This window comes from Epinephelus lanceolatus, chromosome 9 (genome assembly GCF_041903045.1).
Source record: "Epinephelus lanceolatus isolate andai-2023 chromosome 9, ASM4190304v1, whole genome shotgun sequence".
Lineage (NCBI taxonomy): Eukaryota > Metazoa > Chordata > Actinopteri > Perciformes > Serranidae > Epinephelus > Epinephelus lanceolatus.
Window position 1 is genome coordinate 34,092,411 of NC_135742.1, and position 20,129 is coordinate 34,112,539.

General features: G+C 43.0%; 2 protein-coding genes across 8 annotated transcripts; both read left to right on the top strand.

Annotated features, from left to right (window-relative positions):
- Positions 1-796: 796 nt before the first annotated feature.
- On the top strand, positions 797-6,974 carry asphd2 (aspartate beta-hydroxylase domain containing 2). Of its 2 annotated transcripts, none has more exons than XM_033620417.2 (4): positions 797-1,121; positions 2,224-3,422; positions 3,874-3,987; positions 4,224-6,974. In XM_033620417.2, exons 2-4 carry the CDS (start codon positions 2,558-2,560, stop codon positions 4,352-4,354), a joined length of 1,110 nt encoding a protein of 369 aa, XP_033476308.1. In that variant the 5' UTR covers positions 797-1,121; positions 2,224-2,557; the 3' UTR covers positions 4,355-6,974. The 2 variants fall into 2 exon arrangements, with proteins under 2 accessions (XP_033476308.1, XP_033476309.1); XM_033620418.2 differs by having other exon boundaries at positions 797-1,117.
- Positions 6,975-9,239: 2,265 nt separating this feature from the next.
- Positions 9,240-19,864, top strand: cabp1a (calcium binding protein 1a). 6 transcript variants are annotated; one of them, XM_033618751.2, is made up of 8 exons: positions 9,240-10,566; positions 14,692-14,877; positions 16,294-16,324; positions 16,498-16,641; positions 16,738-16,847; positions 16,964-17,038; positions 17,146-17,218; positions 18,732-19,864. In XM_033618751.2, exons 1-8 carry the CDS (start codon positions 9,826-9,828, stop codon positions 18,755-18,757), a joined length of 1,386 nt encoding a protein of 461 aa, XP_033474642.1. In that variant the 5' UTR covers positions 9,240-9,825; the 3' UTR covers positions 18,758-19,864. The 6 variants fall into 6 exon arrangements, with proteins under 6 accessions (XP_033474642.1, XP_033474643.1, XP_033474644.2 ...); XM_033618753.2 differs by lacking the exon at positions 9,240-10,566 and adding an exon at positions 12,459-12,957; XM_033618754.2 differs by lacking the exon at positions 9,240-10,566 and adding an exon at positions 12,463-12,957 and having other exon boundaries at positions 14,649-14,877.
- The last annotated feature ends 265 nt before the right edge of the window (positions 19,865-20,129 follow it).

The following is a 20,129-nucleotide window of genomic DNA, read 5'->3' on the forward strand; positions in this document are numbered from 1 at the left end:
GATGTTACCATGTTACATGATGGGAATTGCAGGATGTGGCATATTTCAAGCTTGACTTTCTTTGTTAATCTGTCTCTTAAAGGCGGCTAAATTGCTGAAGCAGTCCTTTAGAAGAAACAGAAGGCATAGCTGCTGAGACTAGGTTGTTGTGCTATAGGCAACCTGAGGCTGTGGGGCCGCATGCAGCTCTTTAACCCCTCTCCAGTGGGTCTACGTGGCTTTTAGAAAAATGTGGATATGAATAACAGTTATTTTTTAACATTTTAATTTTTCATTGCTGTAGGCCTAAAGTGATTCTTACATTTTCCAATTGTAAAAATATATAACCTATGACATCAAAAAACACACAAAAAAAGTTTCAACATTCCATCAATTAAAGTGTGCATCATACGTCTATGACCTGGTCCCTTCTCCTTAATTCTAGTGAACCTAAATAGCCATGGCTAGGTAGTGGTGGAGTCTCCCTCACTGCAGTACTTGAGTAAATGTGCTGCACTGTTTAGGTACAAAATAATCACAAATAGTCTCCTGTAGAGTAGCCACCTTGTGCCAAAACATATTAATGAATGCTAATTTATAACTATTAGTAATATTGATAGGCTAAGTTAGACCTAATAGGCTGTAATTATAAAGCACAAATATGTATTGCAGACTGATTTAAAAAAAAAAGAAGAAGCTAAAAATGGCCCTTCTGACCCCTGGGTTGGAGTGCCAGGTCTTATTGCTGACTGCTTTTAACACGCGTCTAATTGAAGCGTTTATTTTGAAAGGTCCGACCGGAAATGCTGTCGCGCATTCCTCTGGTCACTTGCCGCTGGGTGGCTTCCCTGGTGGAGCTTCAGTATTTACAACAATATTGTCTGAAGCCTACCCCGACGCTGCTGTCCATCACAGACAGACAGGGACTCAAACCGTCGGTGGGATAGCTTTCTCGTCTCTCTCCGCTGTACGATGGCTGTCGCTTCCTGTTAGGACATCTTTTGTGCATTTTGGAGATATTTCCTATAATGTTGGCGACTGATATCCGTCTACCTTGTGCACTGCAGTGGTGCGCAGCTTCGCCCGGAGAAACACCTGTGCGCCTCTCCTCTCCACTGGCCACAGTCATGAATGTTGAGTAGGTATGGATGCAAACCTGTGCACGAATCCACGCACCAAACATCCACGTAGACATAGGCGAGGGAACATGAGCTGGGTTACTGCGATCTGCTTGTTTTTTTTCCGCGGCTTGTTGGACGTTACTGCTCATCAGTATGTTGGTCATCAGTTTGTGTGGCAGCTTGGCACTGGTGGCTCTAAGATTACATGGGAACAGTGGAGGGATAAGGCAGGGTGTGTGTAGTGTGTGTGCTTTACGTGGCTTTATGGTTGGGTTTGATGGTCAGTCTGTCCTAAAAGCAGCGGGAGTGTGTGTGTGGGGGATGTGGGGGCGTCTTGATGCTGTCAGACAGGATGTAGGGGAGGATCTATTGGAGCAGGATTACCCGACCATTTTTGGTGAGGGAGCATCGTGGAGTTCTGATCACAGTTGACGCATTGCACTCCTCGCGTTTTGGCTGCTGGTCCATTATCATTATATAATCATACTCATGTAATCCACTCCTTTTTTTTATACTAAGGCCTATACGGTTACACAGACTACATCTCGCCCCCTCCCTCCCCCCGAGGATCCATTTATGCAGCTCCTGCTGAGCAACCTATGAATGCCAATTATACATGTGGGTGGGTATCAACACTGTTTAAGTTTACATAATTCACTGTTTGGTGCGCGCGCATGTGTGTGCGTGGTGCGCAAAAAATATAAAAAGAGAGAGATCTGTGTTAAATGCAGCAATGTGCCAATGACTCATGGTTTTATACAGTGCAGTACAGGAGTGTGTGAATCCCAAAATGTGGTCAAAGTGTTTGTGTGTGTGTGTGTGTGTGTGTGTGTGTGTGTGTATGGGGTGCAGTCATTTTGAAGTCCACAGCGTGTGGGTGAGTTTCAGCAGGTGTGTTTTGTGGTGCATACAGGATAGGAATTTGCTTAAACTCTTGAGGAGGAAGACACAAAGCAATTTGTTGTGAAACCTGCATCACATTAACTCATCCTGCATGCCAACACATGAACAGTAAATAGAGTTTGGGGCATTCATGTCAATCGCAGCTTCCCCCTCTGATGTCAGTGACAGTATCCTCCTCTCTCCTCACCCCTCTTTCTCTCCTTCTGTCTTTGTTTTTCAGAGAACAGATTTACCTAAGGCGCGGTGTCTGTCTGCATTTGTCTGAGAGAACCAGAGAGGGAGCAGCACAAATACCGCACAGCCAGACACCATGCAAGGAGAAACCTTCCCTCGTTGCACAGTGCTGAAATGTTAGGACTGAAGAGCGAGTGTGTCAGATCGAATCAGCAGACTGTTTACCATAGGGGGGGCGATAAGAGCTGCTTGACACTAGACTCACTAACGCCCTGTGTGTGGTTTAAGGCCCCTTTCAATCAAGAGAAGACGTGCTAACTGATCTTTTATCAGCACTTTTCCCCCCACCGTCAGATTCAGCAATCCAGAAGCGAGCCGAGATGGAGTGGTCGTTAGAGAATGTGAGGGAGATGGTGGCTGGAGGGATGCAGTCTATAAGGGAATGCGAGATCTGTGCTTTTGCCATAGCCATGTGTGTGCTGCTGCTGTTTATGTGGTATTGTTACAGGGTGGGCAGGGAGCATGGCTCCAGCCCTCTGCGTGGGAGGTATCTGGCTGGGCCCAGCCGGATTGGAGGGGTGGTGGGAGGCTTTATGAGTTCAGACTGCCGTGGCAGGGGGAAAGGGAAGCATGGTTCAATGCTAGAAGAGCAGAACGGCTTCGCTTTCTGCCAGTCATCAGAATGCTTCCGATGCACCAGCGCCGGAGAGAGTTTGAACCAGAGGCTCTATCACAGCCTGCAGGATTACGCCAAGCGCTACACCTGGTCAGGTATGGGCAGGGTGCATAAAGGAGTCCGCGATCAAGGCCGATACCTCAACAGCCGACCGACCATCCAAAGGCCAGAGGTCTTCTTCCTCCCAGACCTACCGTCAGCCCCTTTCTTCTCCAGAGAAGTACAGAGACACGACGTGGAGCTGCTGGAGCAGAGCTTCCCCGCCCTTCTGGCTGAGTTTGAGAGCATCTACCACCAACCTCCGGCCCGCAGCGGCTCCTCACTGCCACCAGGGTGGAAAGCCAACAACACTCCTCGGGGGCAGTGGTGGACCTACTACCTGGTTAACCAAGGCACCCCATTGGTTCTTAATGTCAGGAGGTGTCCACGGGCCTGGAGGGTGCTGGGTCAGCTGCGCACCTTCATCGCCAACAATGTGTTCGGAAACGCCTGCTTCTCTGTGTTGACGCCCGGAGCTCTGATCACTGAGCATTATGGTCCAACAAATGTCAGGCTGCGCTGCCACCTGGGTAAGAGAACGAACTGCTAAGTGAGCTGAAACTGATTCAGCCATGTGATGTCTGAGGCTCAGAGTGTTTTCGCCTCAACACGACAGCAGATGATTTAAAAAAATAAGCATGTTTGAATCAGCTGCTGTGGTGTTCTGGATCCTCCTGGGTCAGGATGGCACATGGCTGAAATTTAGTGGCATATGTGATGATTTTATTGTTTTCTCTGCACCTGAGCTTTGATTCTATTTCCAACTGTACCCCGAGAGATGGCTATAAATAGTGATGTTTATTGTTGTGTAGACAGGGTCTTTCATAAGATGCTTTAAAACAGAATATTGTAATAATGCAGGACACTCTGGGAAGAGGGCATTTTGTCCGGGAGCTGTTACCTAGGAGATTGGTTGGCAACACAAAATGCTTTGCTTTCCCATAATGACACATGAATGGATTTGCTATTTTTCTCTGGCAGGTCTCAGAGTGCCCCCCTCCTGTGAGCTTGTTGTTGGTGGAGAGCCACAGTGCTGGTCTGAGGGCAGCTGTCTGCTTTTTGATGACTCCTTCCTCCACAGGGCCTTCCACGAGGGTAAGACGGGATTAAAACAGAATCTTTTATTGCACCCTGTCCTTTTTTATTCATTCCTTTAAGACGGAGGATTGACCTAAAAGTGGTATAATCCAATATCACTAAAGTCAGAGAGCCTTTTTTAATATAATACAGTTTCACGGCAAGATCATGACAAAATTGGGCTTTTGGTTTTTTGTTGTTGCCATATGTCTGTGTGTGTGTGTGTGTGTGTGTGTGTGTGTGTGTGTGTGCAGGCGGCGCAGAGGACGGCCCCAGGGTGGTCTTCATGGTGGACCTCTGGCATCCCAACGTGGCCGCTGCTGAGAGACAAGCCTTGGACTACATTTTTACTCCAGGCCGCTTAGAGGACAAGGAGGGGAAATAGGTGTGAGTGAGAAACCATGTCTGACCAAGAGACAGATGGCGTTTAGGGAAGTGTCTGTAGGATTGGGGAGCGACTCTTTTTCTGCCTCCAGACCAGCTCTCACATTCACTGTGTACATATTCTCTGTCTCATACAGTATCTCTCATAACCCCTCTTAGCAGATGACCAAACATTGGGCCTCTTTTATCAATCATGTTCATGTTTCTGCCTGCGTAGTTGTATTAACACACTTGAAAGTACCTACTTGGTTTTTGAGTAGGAGCACGATTGTTCATTCAGCCGTTTAGTAACGCCATGACAGGGACATTTTAGATTATTTGTTATTTTAAATCATTGAATGTCAATGCATTTGCATATTGATGAATGATGTTCCTGAACAGTGACAAAATATGCCCAGCAAGAAGTTCCCGTCAAATGTATCTTTTGACATTTCCATTTCCCTCTAAATTTGTGCCGGTTTTGGAGCAACATGATCTATCTAAGATTCTTTGTACAGCATCATATTAGCTTTATTTTGGTGGGTGCTTGAAACAGTTCAACGGTGGAAAGAAAAGTACATTACAGATATGATGAACGGCTCTTAGCGAGCCAATCAACAATGTGTCACCTTCTTGTTGTCCATAGGTCAACCTGTTCTATTATCTATACATGACCTGGAGTCACTGAGTTTGCTAGGCCCTAAACTTTTCCCAAAACCTTTTGTGTAAAGTACAGCTGGTATCACTTTACGCTAACTGTGACACATAAATTTACCGTGACACCTACATACATGTCAGCAAGGGCTAAGAAATGTGATTATTCAACTTTTTTTATATTACTCAACACATCCAGTCACACTTGAGATGAATTTTGATTCCAAATGAAACACGATTGTCAGTGAGTTTGCACCTTTTTTTTTCTCATTTCAAAAACACCCACTTTCGAATGTGGGACACACTTTTGACTGTTTGAATTTTCATGAATGAGTGGAAAATCTCTTGCTTGCAGAACGGTGACACATTTTCCAGTGATTGTAGTGCTTACTTATATGAAATCACAGCTATAGTGAGGCTAAAGCCAGGGCGGTGGTTCTCAACCTTTTTCATGTCAAGCAGTGCCTGACCTAGCACATTAGGCACCCTCGGCAAGCTTCTCCTGGCGATTTCTTCAGTTGTCAGCTACAGTTGAGGTGATAACTGTGGTGGAAGTGAAACCATTCTTGTGATTCTTACACATACTGGGCTCATTTCTATATTGAATTAAGTCGAAAAAGAAACTGTTCCCCTATTTTTGTTGGGGACCCCCTGGAACTCCCTCAAGCATCACTCGGGGTCCCCGGGCCCCTGGTTGAGAGCTACTGAGCTACGGGATCATTGCTACAGTGCTGGATGATTTTAGGCTGGTCAAACCTTTGTCATAAACACATCAAACCAGATAATGAAAATGCCTAGTTGTCTAGTTGTGGCTTTATAAATACCAAATAACGATAGATAAATAAATAAATGCAGTGTCATTCTGTAAATGTCACTTTTAGCTAAGTTATTTACAGGATGCACAAATAGGGCTTTATGACTAGACAGGCAATCGTTAATAGATATCTAAACTGAATGAACTGCAGAAAGTGCTTTTTCAGCGTGATAACATTAACTAGAGAAATGACTGATTGTTATCTACATGTGTTTTGATAGATGTATGATAACTGAGGTCCAATGTTGATCATGACATGAATGTTTACAGACGCAGCTAATGTCTCTGTCCTGACTCCTGCCGGTGTGGTAGTTTATTGTGCTCCCCTTTGAAAAAAAAAAAAAAACGATCCTGCTTTCACAAGACATGGTTAGATAAGCACATTTTTAGGTCAAATCGTGTGAGTCGGCCTGTGCTGTAACACTGAAGATGAAGCGTTTTTGGTAAATTTACTAAACTCTTGTAATTTGGTTGTATTTGATATCAGGTTTGTATTTCTGTAAATAGGGTTGAGGTTAAAAAAAAGCAAAACAAAAGTGAATGGTCTGGGATGATTTGAGATGAGTGTCTTCAACGCTTTAACTATTGTGTTGTCTTGATTTGCAGCTACAGCGATTGCATCTCGTTTTCCTTTCTCAACAAGGCCAACCATGAAATCATTTTGATAGATTCAATTTGTAGATTCTGTAAAATGTTTATGAAGTACTATCTTTGTTGTTCTGTGACGTATTTATTTTGAATCACTGTAACTTTTGCCGTACCATATGGCTTCCATTACGAAAGCCACAATCCCTAACTCTTCGACAGCACTTCATGGATATATGTGCACAAAAGGTAGTGACAATTAATCTTCAGCAGCTTTACAGGTCCATCGCAATTCAAGATACCCATCTATTCTATTGTAATGTTTACAGAATGATTTACAAGCTGTTTACAACATCTGACAACACCGACACTCACATTGAGCTGTCCATGATTAGGTTTAAAATCAAGAGTGCTGTTAATCCACTTATGAAAACTATCATTCCCGAAGCATTTGCTTTACATATACAGTATATGATGGGGCAACCATTTTGTTTACATTAGGATTAAGGATTTGTCCTTTAACACATTCTTGTGTGGATTTTGAACAGTATTTCTGTACATTTAATAAATGGTCGAGTATCTTATTTAACCAGCTGTTGTCAGAGGTGTCACTTTTGCACAGTTGTCATAAAAGGTAGACCTCACACTGTATGCATGCTCTTTAGTCCATTCTGCTGAATCAGCCATTTCATCAGTTGAACTACTACTGTTACACTACATCTCAAACACTGATTAAAACATACTGCAGAAGCTCAGTGGTAGAGAGGGATGAAATCCTCTGCAGAAATGCCACCCTGGTATTGAGGGTACACTCTGCAACATAAAGCAAAGGGACAAAATAGACAGTGTTGCCTCTTTTCAGCCAGATGCAGTTTTATAATCGTGGCACAGGGAGGCGTAGGCATGCAATGATGTGCCTGTTGCTCTGTTTCCTCAGCAGTTCTTTCTCGTCAGACCTGCACTGCCTATGGAGGATATGAAGCCAGAAGCACTGAAATGCTGAGGCAATAATAACATCATTTTAAATAAAAGCAGTAGGGTCTCCATTACTCTTAAGTGTCATGTTTATGGGTTCAAAAAGAATATATATATAGGGGTTGATATCTGGCCGTACATCTGCTTCTACAGTCGAGGAAAAAGATTGCCAACACAAATCGGTGCCACCTCTTCTGATCACATTTGAGTTTCTCCAAAGGTGGACAGGTGTTGCTGTAGCTTTGGTGGACGGCGAAAATGCTAATGTGAGGCTGATGCCAGTTACAATGTAATTAATTTAGAAAGCCCTTAGTGCTTGTATTTATAAGTAGCATGTTTTATACAGACTTGTTTTGTTTCAGTCTCAAAGTTCTTGAATTTTTAAAGTAGGCTATAGTAGTTACTGCTGCAATACTGCTCAGTGTGCTAATTACACCAGTGTAATGCTCAGTGTGTGTTTTAGAGAGAGAGCAGGATAATGTAGCATGTGTATGCACAGGGATTATCCTTTGAGCAATTTAGAATTTAATAATAAGACATGCACATGGCTGCAGGAATGTAATAATGTGTCTTTTATAAGCCAGTGGGATGATTAGCTGTAGTGGAGTCCAGGGACCTCTAGGTGTAGCTGATGGGGCCCTAAGTGCCCCTGACAAAGTGAATAATTTCATTTGACTTTAATTTCATGCAAATGCAGACACACAGTACAACTAGTGAATGTACATACAACACATGGGAAGTGTTATGAAACAAAACAGCCATACAACAAATGATGAAGCTTAAAAAGATTAGTGTGGCAATTATTTAATGGTAATTTGATCAATTACAGAATTGATTGTGCGTGTAGAGCTGGGTTTCACTCTGAAGTCATCGAAATCCGGCACTTGGGCATTGACTTGCAGCGTTAGAAACCAGTGAAAAAAGGCATACATTAACGTCGGCATGATACCCGGCTGATTGCTGTTACAGTTTAACGGTGCCCGGTGGCATCAGGGGGGAACACAACGGGACAAGGACCAAAGTTAAAGCAGCGAAAGTCTGACTGGGGCGGGCAGGAGGGGTGGTGGATGGGTCCAACAAACACAGACTTTCGCCCGAGAGAGCAGTGTTCACGTCCCGTAAGTTTCTGAAGGCAAATCTTTTTCCTTTTTCCTAAACCTAAGTACGTGCTTTTGTTGCCTAAACCCAACCATGTGTTTGTTGTTGAAGGGAAAAAATATGTCAATTTGTGGTGTTGTACCGATGTTGTGCGTTTATTTTGAAAGAGACTGTATGTAAAAGTTAAATTTCCTGTGAAAACGGAAGTGTATTTTGAAAGAAGACAATGCATGTAACAGGCAGAACTTGACACAGTGTCCCAGAAGGTCAACAACCAGTGCACCAAGGGATGTGGAAAGTCCATGATCAATATTTGACGAGGTCGGAGTGAGAATGTGTTGACGTGTACTCCCAGAGTGCTCAGGTGAGGTCGGGGCTTTATAAAATAGTAGCAACCAGGTGCCAGACCCTTCAGCAGCAGGCATCCAAGACACACAGTGCTGGGAAAAACATGTAAATATGGCAAAACTCCAAACAAGAGTGAATGTTAACGAACAATTCTGCATAGCATACCTTCTAAAAAAAATGTAGGCTTTGTATTCAATTCACCATGAACTAACTCTGCAAACCTGGTGCATGACTGTAGCATTTCAGTGTAGAATTACTGGCTGGTTTGTGTAGGGGGCCTCAATGGGGACCCATGGCTCAGGTTTGCCCTGAGGCCCCATAGCAGGTTAATCTAGCCCTGCTTAAAACACAATAGTATGGTGTCAGTGACATTTTGTCCACTAGGAGGACAAAAGCACAGAAGCACTGTTAAAAGTACAGCCTTATACAACACCACTAACCAAGACAAAAATAAAATGGAGCTGAATTAACACTTTGCTGCCACTGTCCAAACAAAAATCAGCTTCTCAAATGTAGCCTATTTATTGTTGCAGGGACTGTAGCATATTAGATTTCATTATTTTGAAGTTATGTCCAGACCAAGAATGATAAGTCATTTTTGTGGGTTTAATTTTGCTTATTGTGGATCACTCCATGTCATTTTATGAGGGATATTTGCATCATTTTCTGTGTTTGGGTGGTGTAATGGTTGTTTATGTTTGGTCTGTCTTTGTCATGGAAAAGTTTGCTGACCACTGGTGTATCTTACTACCGTCCACGCCCACGTCACTGCCACGATGCCAGAGACCAGCATCCACATCAATGAAAAGGTGACGCGCTCTGCAGCGACGTGTGTGCCCCTCTGCTGAGCAGTCTGCGCGCGCTCCGGCCGCGCTGCCGCACAGCAATCAGGTGGTGAAATGTAGCCTAACTTACCGCGGGCAGCCTCTGCTATGCTATTATGGGTCGACCATGGAGAGAAAACGGTGTATGATGTCGATGATCAACCCACCGAGACAGACTAGACCAGATCCGCAGCAATGAGCTCCTCCTTTCCAAAATCTGAATCCACGACCTCCTTACTGAAATCATCCTCTGCGGCGAAGAGACCCACACACCTCCCCGAACGCACAGCAGAAAGCCGGAGAAGTCAGCATCACCATCAGCATCAGCACCAGCATCACCACCGTCCCGCTGCACTCCAGAGCAGCAGCAGCAAAGCCGAGGAGTCCTTCTGGTCGGCCGAGTGCGACATCAGTGCCCGGAGACCCCTGTGTCACCCGTCCCTCATCGGCAGCCAGGACAGTAGTAATGATGCAGCCACTCGAGGCAAGAGTAAGTCACATGCCCCCCACAGCCAAGTTCCGGACCCGCCGGAGCCAAACGGCGAGGCGGGCCGAGGTGTGAGGGAGCGCTGCAGGACATCCAAGCCCACACACCGGCACCACCACCGCAGGAAGCACAACCGGGAGGACCGTCCAGCGGCAGCGGGACCACCTGAACCTGAGCATCCCCGTCGCTGTCACACGCACGCACGCCCGGTCCCCAGGGTGCCCTCTCTGTCGGACAGCAACGATGACAGGGCTCCCCTCTGTGAGCCGAAGGACCATAAAGGGGTCAGTGTGGCGAACAGCGGGGGTCATGTCAGCAGTCCATCCCCGTCCTCCTGCTCCCTGGTCCCGCTGTCCAGCAGATCCTCTCGCCGCTCCCGGAGGTCTAGTGCTGCTTCTTCTGCATCTGATATCAATTTACGCACGATCCTCAATTCACTGTTTGGGCAGGTAAGGCCCTGAAATACTGGGATCAGTCAGTTGTTTTACACATTTTGTTTAAATTGAATCACCTCCACAGGATACATTAAATTTAGGAGTTATTGTGTGTGAAGCAGGGACGCTCCTAGCGATCTTGGGGCCCTGACACGCTCTGACAGTGACACCCCAAACCTAAATCCTAATTTATGTAAAAGCCAATTGGTAAAGCTTCTAAAAAATAATTTGGCTTTATAAATCAATTTGTATGGATGACACCACATTGATGTCTCTAGTACTGTGAGCTTCATCTAAAAATAAACTGCATTACATTCTTGCCACGCACAAAATAGTGCTTTGTTATTCATATTTCCACAAAAGTGCACACCGATATGAAGTGGTTAAGTGTTGCTTCTGGCTACACTGACGCCCTGTTTACAATCCATATACGCTAATGTGCTCTGTGATGCAGTCCGCAAACACAGTCATTACTGGACAGACTGGACGGGGAAGAGCTTCTTCTACACATCCATTTCTTATGTAATTTGTAAATACGGCACTACCTCCTACAGACCCTCTCAATCAGGCAGACCTTTCTTATTGAAGTGGATGTGCTGGGGCAGATGAGATGTACTAGCATGGAGAGGTGGAAATCTCTGATGTGCTAATGTGTATTTGGTCAAAGATAAAAGATATATATTTATATTCCTGCATCATTTAATCAGGAACACTGCAGTGATTGTTGTGTTTGAAGGAAATCACTTTGATGTTCCTGTTGGTGATGAAGGCTCTATTTTCAGCCTTTGACACAGAAGAAAAAAGCTTAGTTTAATATGCTTGGATCCCTAGCAGTGGTGTGATTTTGCATAATTTTGGCTCACCGAGCTAAAGTCTGTCAAAGCAACTAGTTTTAGTTTTACATTCTCACAAAGCTCCACCTCGCTGCTTAAACTCCTGATTACATGTTGTTTATTGATGGCATCTCTTCCTCAGAACTCAGAGTTTAGTTCTCGCCATGTAGGGTGTTTGGGTTTTAATCTGATCATGGATCAGGAGGTGATTTGAATTAGGAAGCTGCAAACCGTGAAATAGACTCAGCATGGGAACATGGAGATCATCCATTGTGTGGCTTTCAGGAGAAAAATCTTCTAATAGTTACAGTGTGAAAGCCTATTCTGCAAATAACCCATGAGTCAGTCTGCGAGCAGCTCTGTGAAAACATTAGCGTGACCTCAAAAAGGTCTTTGATGAGACAGCTAGATGGAGAGGAGTTCAGTGACGGGCAGAGATGTAATGCATGGTTTGAGAGACACACGCTATCTTTGGAGTTTTGTCTGAACAATGCATTCAAAGTTAAGTGCATTTTTAGCGTTTCAGCAAGACAGGATTGGGATACACGTGAACAGATGGTGATCGGGGATGTGAATTGTTTGAAACCTTTTACAAAGAAACCCATATCCTCACTATTGTTCTGTGCAGAGTAAGGTATTACCTCACTAGTTAGCTGATTTCTGATTTTCTACGGATGTACATTTCACTGTAACAGATGGACCATACTGTAACTGTATTCCTCACACAGTCATGGTCTTCATGTGTTTCTCTTTGGTGCCATGTGGTGGCTGTAGGACAGAGTGACCTTGTCTTTGCCTGCAGAGGGCAGAGGATGATGTGTGGGGGTGTATAAGCCAAGAAAAACAAAGGCACGTGCAGAAAGTGGAATACATGAATTTAAATGCAATGTTGAGGTCTCGCACTTGAGAGTGAGAGCGCAGGTGAGGAGACTGTAAATAGGTCATTACCGAGTGTTCTTGTAAACTTGCCTGCTTCTGATTTTCACAGCCTAGAAAGAGCAAACACCTCACAATATGTGTGTGATCCTGAAGCAAAGGTCACTTGCTTGCGATACTATGTTTTCCCTGCAGAAAAGCTGACACCGCTTGTAACATTTTTCTTGTTTATTCTCATGGTTGATGCCTGTGATCCCATGTTTAAAGTGTCTGCGTGGTTCACAGAATAGCTGTAACAGTTTGGTCAGTGTTACAGTTGGCTAAATATCTCGCAGACAGTGGATCACCTTCTTTTCCTTTAATAGGCATAATTCTGTTTCCCCCCTTGGCCCTCGTCCCTCTCTCATTTAGCTCCTCGCCCTCGCTCCTCACTCTTCACTCCCTCTCTTTCTCTCTTACTGTGTCACTGGCTGTCTGTTGCTACATTTGTTTACTCCAGACAGTGCAGTGGAGTACAGTTCACTGTTTTTTCAACCAGCTGTAGGTTAGCATCCGAGTCTTCATGGGTCTTGCTCTTGTTCGCACTCCTCTCAAAATCCAAACTGCAAACTTAACGGAGAAAAGGTCCTCATGGTCCTTTTTAGTGCCTCTTTTCTCTTCTGGTATGGGAAACTGCTTAGACTGGCCTCTGAGAACGGTAGGAATGTTTTCACTCTGATGCACCCTGTCTTCCTCACTTTGTTGGGCGTATTTTGAAAGTGAAACTTGTAAATGACACTTGACAGTAGTATTCTTAGAAATTCTCTATTGTTGTGTGCAGTTGCATTTGTTCTTCTTCTCTGCTCGAACTCAAGCATGGATGCTGAGTAAATCAGTCATCTTATTGCAAAACCCCCAGAATACTTACAAATATATTTATCTGTATGTGTATTTTTCATGATGTACAAAATTAAACACCAGAGAGGTTCCTATGCTCTTAAAGGGCAATCCTCTGTTTTTTATTATGACACTATTATATTCATCTAAATGGTTTTTTTCTGACTTAATGATTTAATCATTTTTTATAATGTTAGTATAGTATGTGCAACACTGTTATACACTCATTGTTATTATCAGGCTACATTATGATCTTTTCATAGCCAGTGTTCAGATTATTACTGTACGCCAATAAAGGCTTACCATTCCAACATACTTCTTTAAAGACTGGCTGTGTAACAAAATGTAGAATGCAGAAAATACACATAGCAAAGCTACAATAAAATATTCATACTATGTTTGCCAGTCTCAGCTTGGATAGGCCTGCATCTACAATGCCCAGTTAGGCGCAGATTTGAAGCCATCAATGGGCCAGAACCCATTTTGGTGCTGGGTGCAGTTTTGTCCTGCAACTGTGTCTCAGCCAGTATAGGCCCCTAGTCTACAATGCCCAATTGAGCCCAGATTTTGGGCCATCAATGGGCCAGAACCTGTTCTAGTGCTCGTCACAGTTTTGTCCAGCAGCCATGTCTCAGCCAACATAACCCTGTGTCTACTATGCACAACTGAGCCCAGATTTGGCAGCCATCATTGGGCCAGAACTTGTTTTAGTGCCATGTCTCAGCCAGAACAGGCCTGTTTCTGTAACAGTTAAATCTGGGCCAGATTTGGGAAACTTAAAGAGGCCAAAGCTGGCTCACATTTGGTCCCCTGGGGCTGGAACAGAGTAGTCAGCCAACACTGGCTACCTGGGATCCGTATTATGTTTTTGTGGGACATGCTGTTACGATCATTATCATAATTGTTCTAGAGTTTGGAGTTAGGAGTCTTAATGTCCACACTAATTAATGTTGGTGGTGGGAAGGACTTTATGAATTGAAACTCATTATGAAACTGCGCTGCTTGTTGTTGGCTCTTGGGTGCATTTTGTTAAACATGTTAGATTAATGGTTCCAGATTTTTTCAGACTTTTATTGTGTAACAGGAACTATGTTCTAAAAAAGTACTGCATGTCTCACAGAAGAAAATGTGTCCAAATGTCTTTTGTGATCACATCATATGTAGCCTGTTCCCCGGAGCTTTAGTCTTTTCTCTGCTTCTGAGTATGTTTACTGTTCCTGTGACAGTGTATAGGTGTGAGGTGCCAGTCCCTACAACGTGGCAAGTAAACTGTTATGAACGATGAGTGGAAAGTTGGCAACATGCTGTGTTATTGATGCATTTTGCCTCTTTGCCATGTTTTCATATTTTAAACATTGTTTCTCTCTCATACATACACACACAGAATACTTTTACAGAGGAGTAAACTTCTGTTTTAGCATTTAATCTATTGCCCCAATTCAAGAGTATAGAGTCTACATTGACTCATATATCGTCTTTCAACTTATATCTTTATTGCATTCTGCTCTGAAGTTGCCACAGATCTCTAACACTGTCTCTGCACCCCTCTGGGAAGATACTCCAGGATGCTGAGAGGAGATTCGGAGGGGTGCTGCCCTGTGAGGAGATGGGCCAGGCAGGGTATCTTGGGCCATATCAGGAGTCCATTGTTTCCATGACACAAAACTGCATTCTCGTGAGGAACGCACGGTTGCAAACCTGTGTCTTCCTGAGTAAAGGCATGGCCGAGTGCAGGCAGGCTGTACGTAAGTCTCAACAAACATCCTATTTTTTTAAACTATATCTATGTGTATTTATTTCAGCATTACATGTAACCTAGATAGGATTTCTATTATTGCCAAACAAGCTGCCACAACAGCAGTCATCGCTCAGTTGTTGAGACCCTTTCAATTACTTTCCATCATATATCCTGCTACTTCCACTCCTGCTGCTTTTGTCTGGTATCTTGCCAGCTGTCAGTGGGGAACACACAGGTTTGGAAAATGATTGAGCCTGAAAGCTCACAAAAGACTACAGGAGTGTTTAGGAGCTTGTGAATAAATGCAATGCCTTATTTGGTTTTTTTCCAAGAGTTAGATAAGAAGATTGATGTCTGACAGTTTAATATGTAGCTGGAGCCAACAGCCAGTTAGCTTAGCTTAGCCCCAAGACCAAGACAGAATATTTCATTTTTAACTGGTGAATTTTAGAGGTGCTGGTAGGTGGATTTTGTTACCTTCAGACAGAGACAGGCAAGCTGTGTCCCCCTGTTGCTACTCTTTGTGCTAAGCTAACTGACCGCTGGATATGGTTCATGTTTTACCTCGCAGATATAAGAGTGGTATCAATGTTCTTATCTGATTCTTAGCAAGAAAGCAGTTAAGCATGTCTTCCTGTTTCTCGGTTATAACTGTATCTGCACAGTCCAGAGCTCATTTATTTTCTATACACTCTTATATGGTTTGTTCAATCTGTGTGCAGTGATGGCAGGTGAATTGCATGATTGTACTTTCAATGGAGGTTACTGCACAGTCATGTGAGTAGATTGATGAGGCCTGGGACATGTCAGTGTACATGCGATGGTTGATGAACTGACACTGATGGATTGGCAAATTGAAGCGCTAATGGAGCACACATGTTGGAAATACTCTCTCTACGTCAGTGGTTCCGGTCAGCCAGTTTTTTGGGCCTGACGTCAGCACACAGTGTTGTGTTTAGACTTCTCACTGCTCCTGCTGTTAACCCCTGAGGGCTCTGGGATATGTCTGCCTCTCTCCCTGCCCTTTAAAGGTTGTGTTCATTGTAAGCAACCACTGGAAAAAAAAATAGAAACAGCCACATTCTTCTGTGAACTCGGAGGGTTATGTTTCCCAGTCATGCTTCATAGGGATCGGCCTACTTATACTTGGAGGTTTTGTCATCAAGATGTGAGATAGTTTCAGTCTACTGTTAACATCCTTTCCCGTTAGGCATCCTTAAGTTGAGGTTCACAAGAAGGCTGAGGGTTGTTATGGAGGAGATTACTGATTTAGATTTGGGCATCACTCAAGTCACAGCGCTGTCAGCGGTATGTTTGGAGGTAGCTCACACACAGACGAGTTGTGTTTGTTTTGATGTGAGGTCATAATGACTGCTTATAGTTTTGTACTGACCGGTGATTAAATATCATTTCTTATAGGACAGAGAGCTGCGGCCAGAAGAAATGGATGGTAAGTTTCTCTTCAATGTTCCCTCTTTCTTTACTGACACTAAGCAGTCAAACAAATGTAAACAATGATATACAGAGCAAATATAAAAGTCAAATTAAATGAATAGAAGGATGAGTTTTAACATGCGGTGACAGAATTCAATTGCAAATAATGTTTCTGTTGTTGCTCAACAGAGTTACGGGACGCTTTCAAAGAGTTCGACAAAGACAAGGACGGTTTCATCAGCTGTAAAGACCTTGGAAACTGTATGAGAACTATGGGATACATGCCCACTGAAATGGAGCTGATTGAGCTGAGTCAACAGATAAACATGAACTGTAAGGACCGAACTTATTATTCATGTATCATGCTAATAGTTGTGCCCTGTATGTGTTGTGGTTTGAAATACTGTGCCAAAATCTCTTTTTCTTAAGTGGGAGGTCATGTTGATTTTGAGGATTTTGTAGAGTTGATGGGCCCAAAACTCCTCGCCGAAACTGCAGACATGATTGGAATAAAAGAGTTAAAAGATGCTTTTCGAGAGGTAAGAGTTTCTGGATTAACATTTATATAACGCTTTCAGTAGCGTTGGTTGTGTTGTGAATTTTTTTGTATTTACTTCTCCATTTTTAATGTTGTATATCTGCTTTTTGTTCTCAGTTTGACACTAATGGAGACGGTGCCATAAGCACATCAGAGCTCCGAGATGCAATGAGGAAGTTGTTGGGCCAACAGGTAACACTTGGATCAGAGAGAGAGACATCAGGGAGTCTCTGAACCATTCTTGTAAGAATACTCACTGTGTGTGGTGCTCCACTAACTGTTGCTGACCTTTGTTCCAGGTGGGTTTAAAGGAAGTCGAAGATATCCTGAGGGATGTTGACCTGAATGGTGATGGGCTTGTTGACTTTGAAGGTAAATCACCTTTACAAACTATTCATTTAAAGGCACCGTTCACCCCTAAATCAGAAATACATATTTTTCTTCTTACGTGTGGTGCTATTTATCAAAATTAGTTTGGTGTGCGTTACTGAGTGTTGGAGATATAAGCTGTAGAGATGTCTGCCTTGTCTTGAATATGATGACCTAGGTGGCACTCGGCTTGTGGGGCTCTAAGTGCCAAAAAATAAATTTCACATACTCAACAGCAATTATTCTTTCTAGAAATCATGATGTGGTTACTCAAGGTAATCCACAGACCTTGTTGTGAGCAGTTTCATGAAGGAAGTATTTTTGTCTACCCACACAAAGGGAAGCATGCATCTACTAGGGTACTGGACGAGAGGCTCATGCTCTTGACAACGCAAGATGTAAACATTAATCCTCCATGGCTTAGCTGTAATATTAGCTAGCTTAGTGGTGCTAGGGGAGCTAGCAGTACTGTAGATGCATACTTTATTTATGCGCAGTGACACGGCTGGTGGGTGTAGTTCAGTAGACAAAATACTTCCTATATGAAACTGCTCACAGTTGCTTTTTTTGTGCTTGAGCACCGCACGCCGAGTACCATCTAGTTCCATTATCCACCTGAGAGCATTTGTTTGGTTTGCATTTTTAATTTCTGCTTAGTATATGGGATTAGTAGGACCAGGTAAGTATGAAACTTGTGCATCATCTTTGAACAGTAAGTGGTTTTCAAAAAATGACAAACATTTGCTCAGTGTTGTTTAGCTTAGGGGTCACTCAAGTCTAAAACTTTCCAAAACTATTCATTTCAATGCCTGAACATGACTGTGCAAAACGAAGTAGCAAATAATGCAACATATCTAAAAGCCTTGTGATTTGTTCAGTTTGTAATTCTGGATTAATTTTCCTCTCTCTGTACTCCAAGCTATGAATGTCCTTTTTTTCTGTAGGAACAGTCTGTCAAACATAATTGGTCACACTGTGATAATACAATAATAGAGTCCTGGTGTCCTCAATGAGTACTCCTAATTAACAGTGTCTTAGCTTGGTCAAATTTGTATCCAATATCAAACTACAAATGCTATTAAGCATACAAGTTTCAACCATAAAATTAGATCAGGTTTTGTACCTTAAAGAAAGGTATCTGACTTAGCAGAGTTGGCTGCCATCTTTTTTTACAATGAATTACTGTATTGTGGTCTTACTACCGCTAGATGGCCCATAAAAGTGTCCACAAACAAGAAAAACAGGTCTAAAATAGGGAGAATGAAGTATAACGTGCAGGAAACCCAAAATGTATTATCCTCATAGGAGGACGCAGGGTCACAGGAGGAGAAGGCAGACATCTGTACGGCCGATATCTCCAACAGCAAGTCACACCAAAACTAATTAAACTGGTAAATAGCACTACAGGTAAGAGGAAAGATATATGTTTGGGATTCTGGGGTGACCTGTGCCTTTAAGGTATGCTGTAAAGTTTAGTGCAATGTTGCATTTTGTCATTATCCCCATCTCTTCACAGAGTTTGTACGAATGATGTCTCGCTAAGATCATAAAATGATCGGTCCTGAATGTGAAGCTGTGTCCGTCTCTATACTTGACCAAGTACACCAGAGGACAAGCTAAGATCTCTGAGCCATCGAAAATCTGAATGACACTGGAATCAAAACTCCTCGAATGTTAGGGAGCGAGGAATCACCTCACACTTTCAATCAATAAGTGTTCTTCCTGAAAAGTCTCCAGTTCAACTGAGGCAGAATTTGCTGTAGCCTAGCTGATGATTGTCCAACTTATGTTTTTGCACTTTAATTCTCACTAAATAACTTCCTGTGTGGATAGATTGCTGGTGTCTTGTCTCATTCTCTACATGGTAAAAATAAGAGTCGCAAAATGTCGCCTTCAATGTACAACTAAGTCGGTGTGAGAGAGTGAATGCCTGGAGATAAGATGTTAAGATCAGTACACTGTTAAACATTTCAGTATGTCTCCACACAGTATGTGTTATATTAGAGATTGTAAGTGGAATGTCCTTGTCCTGTGACATTGGTGCTCCAACCAGGAACCCATGTGGCAATATAACACCTGTATTGTAACTGTGTGACCATCTGTGACTTTTCACTGTGCCAGTCGAGTCCTGTAAAAGCATCACTGTCTGACAACTACATGCAACCAAGAAGCAGATCTCTGATATTAATGAGAAACAGAACTCTGACACATTTCATATGTTATTCACTACGGTCTTAGATCAAGGGCAGTGGAAACACCATTTACAAGGACGCACAGCTCTTGGTTTGCAGCATTATATGCTATGTCTTTCAATACTCACAGGTCCGAAGTCCTTAAGCTTGCTTTAGGAACAAGTAATGTCTGGTTTTAAAAATTCATATTGCCCTGTCTAAGATAATATAGAAGGAATGACATATGAACTGTATTTACGGTGGATGTGACTATGTTGTACCTGTACTGTATGTCAATGTCAATATGATTGTAGTTGTGGTAATGTTCCACACATCTGTCTTGTTCAAGCAATTTTTATGCATGCCAAAGAGAAAAATTTATTAAATTCAGTATGCACATTTACATTTTTTGTCTAACAAATTAAACAAAATGTTTTGCCAAGTTAACTGTAGAAAAATAAAAGGTGTTTACATTTGAGCCTCTTTTTCTGTGTTGATGTTGCCAAAGAAAACAGGGGTGCATGCTGACAACAGCTTATTTTGGTATAGGGACCTCTAATTCCATGCTGAATTTCTTAATCCTACAGTTTGTCTATAAGGCTTATGTCAATATGTTTTCATCAGTATATTAGTACAGCACTGTATGCTGTCACTGCATGTCTTGAGGACAAACCTCCTCATAATATCTATTATTCATACACATCTCTGGTAAGACTGCTGACTGGATGAGCTTTACCTGCAGA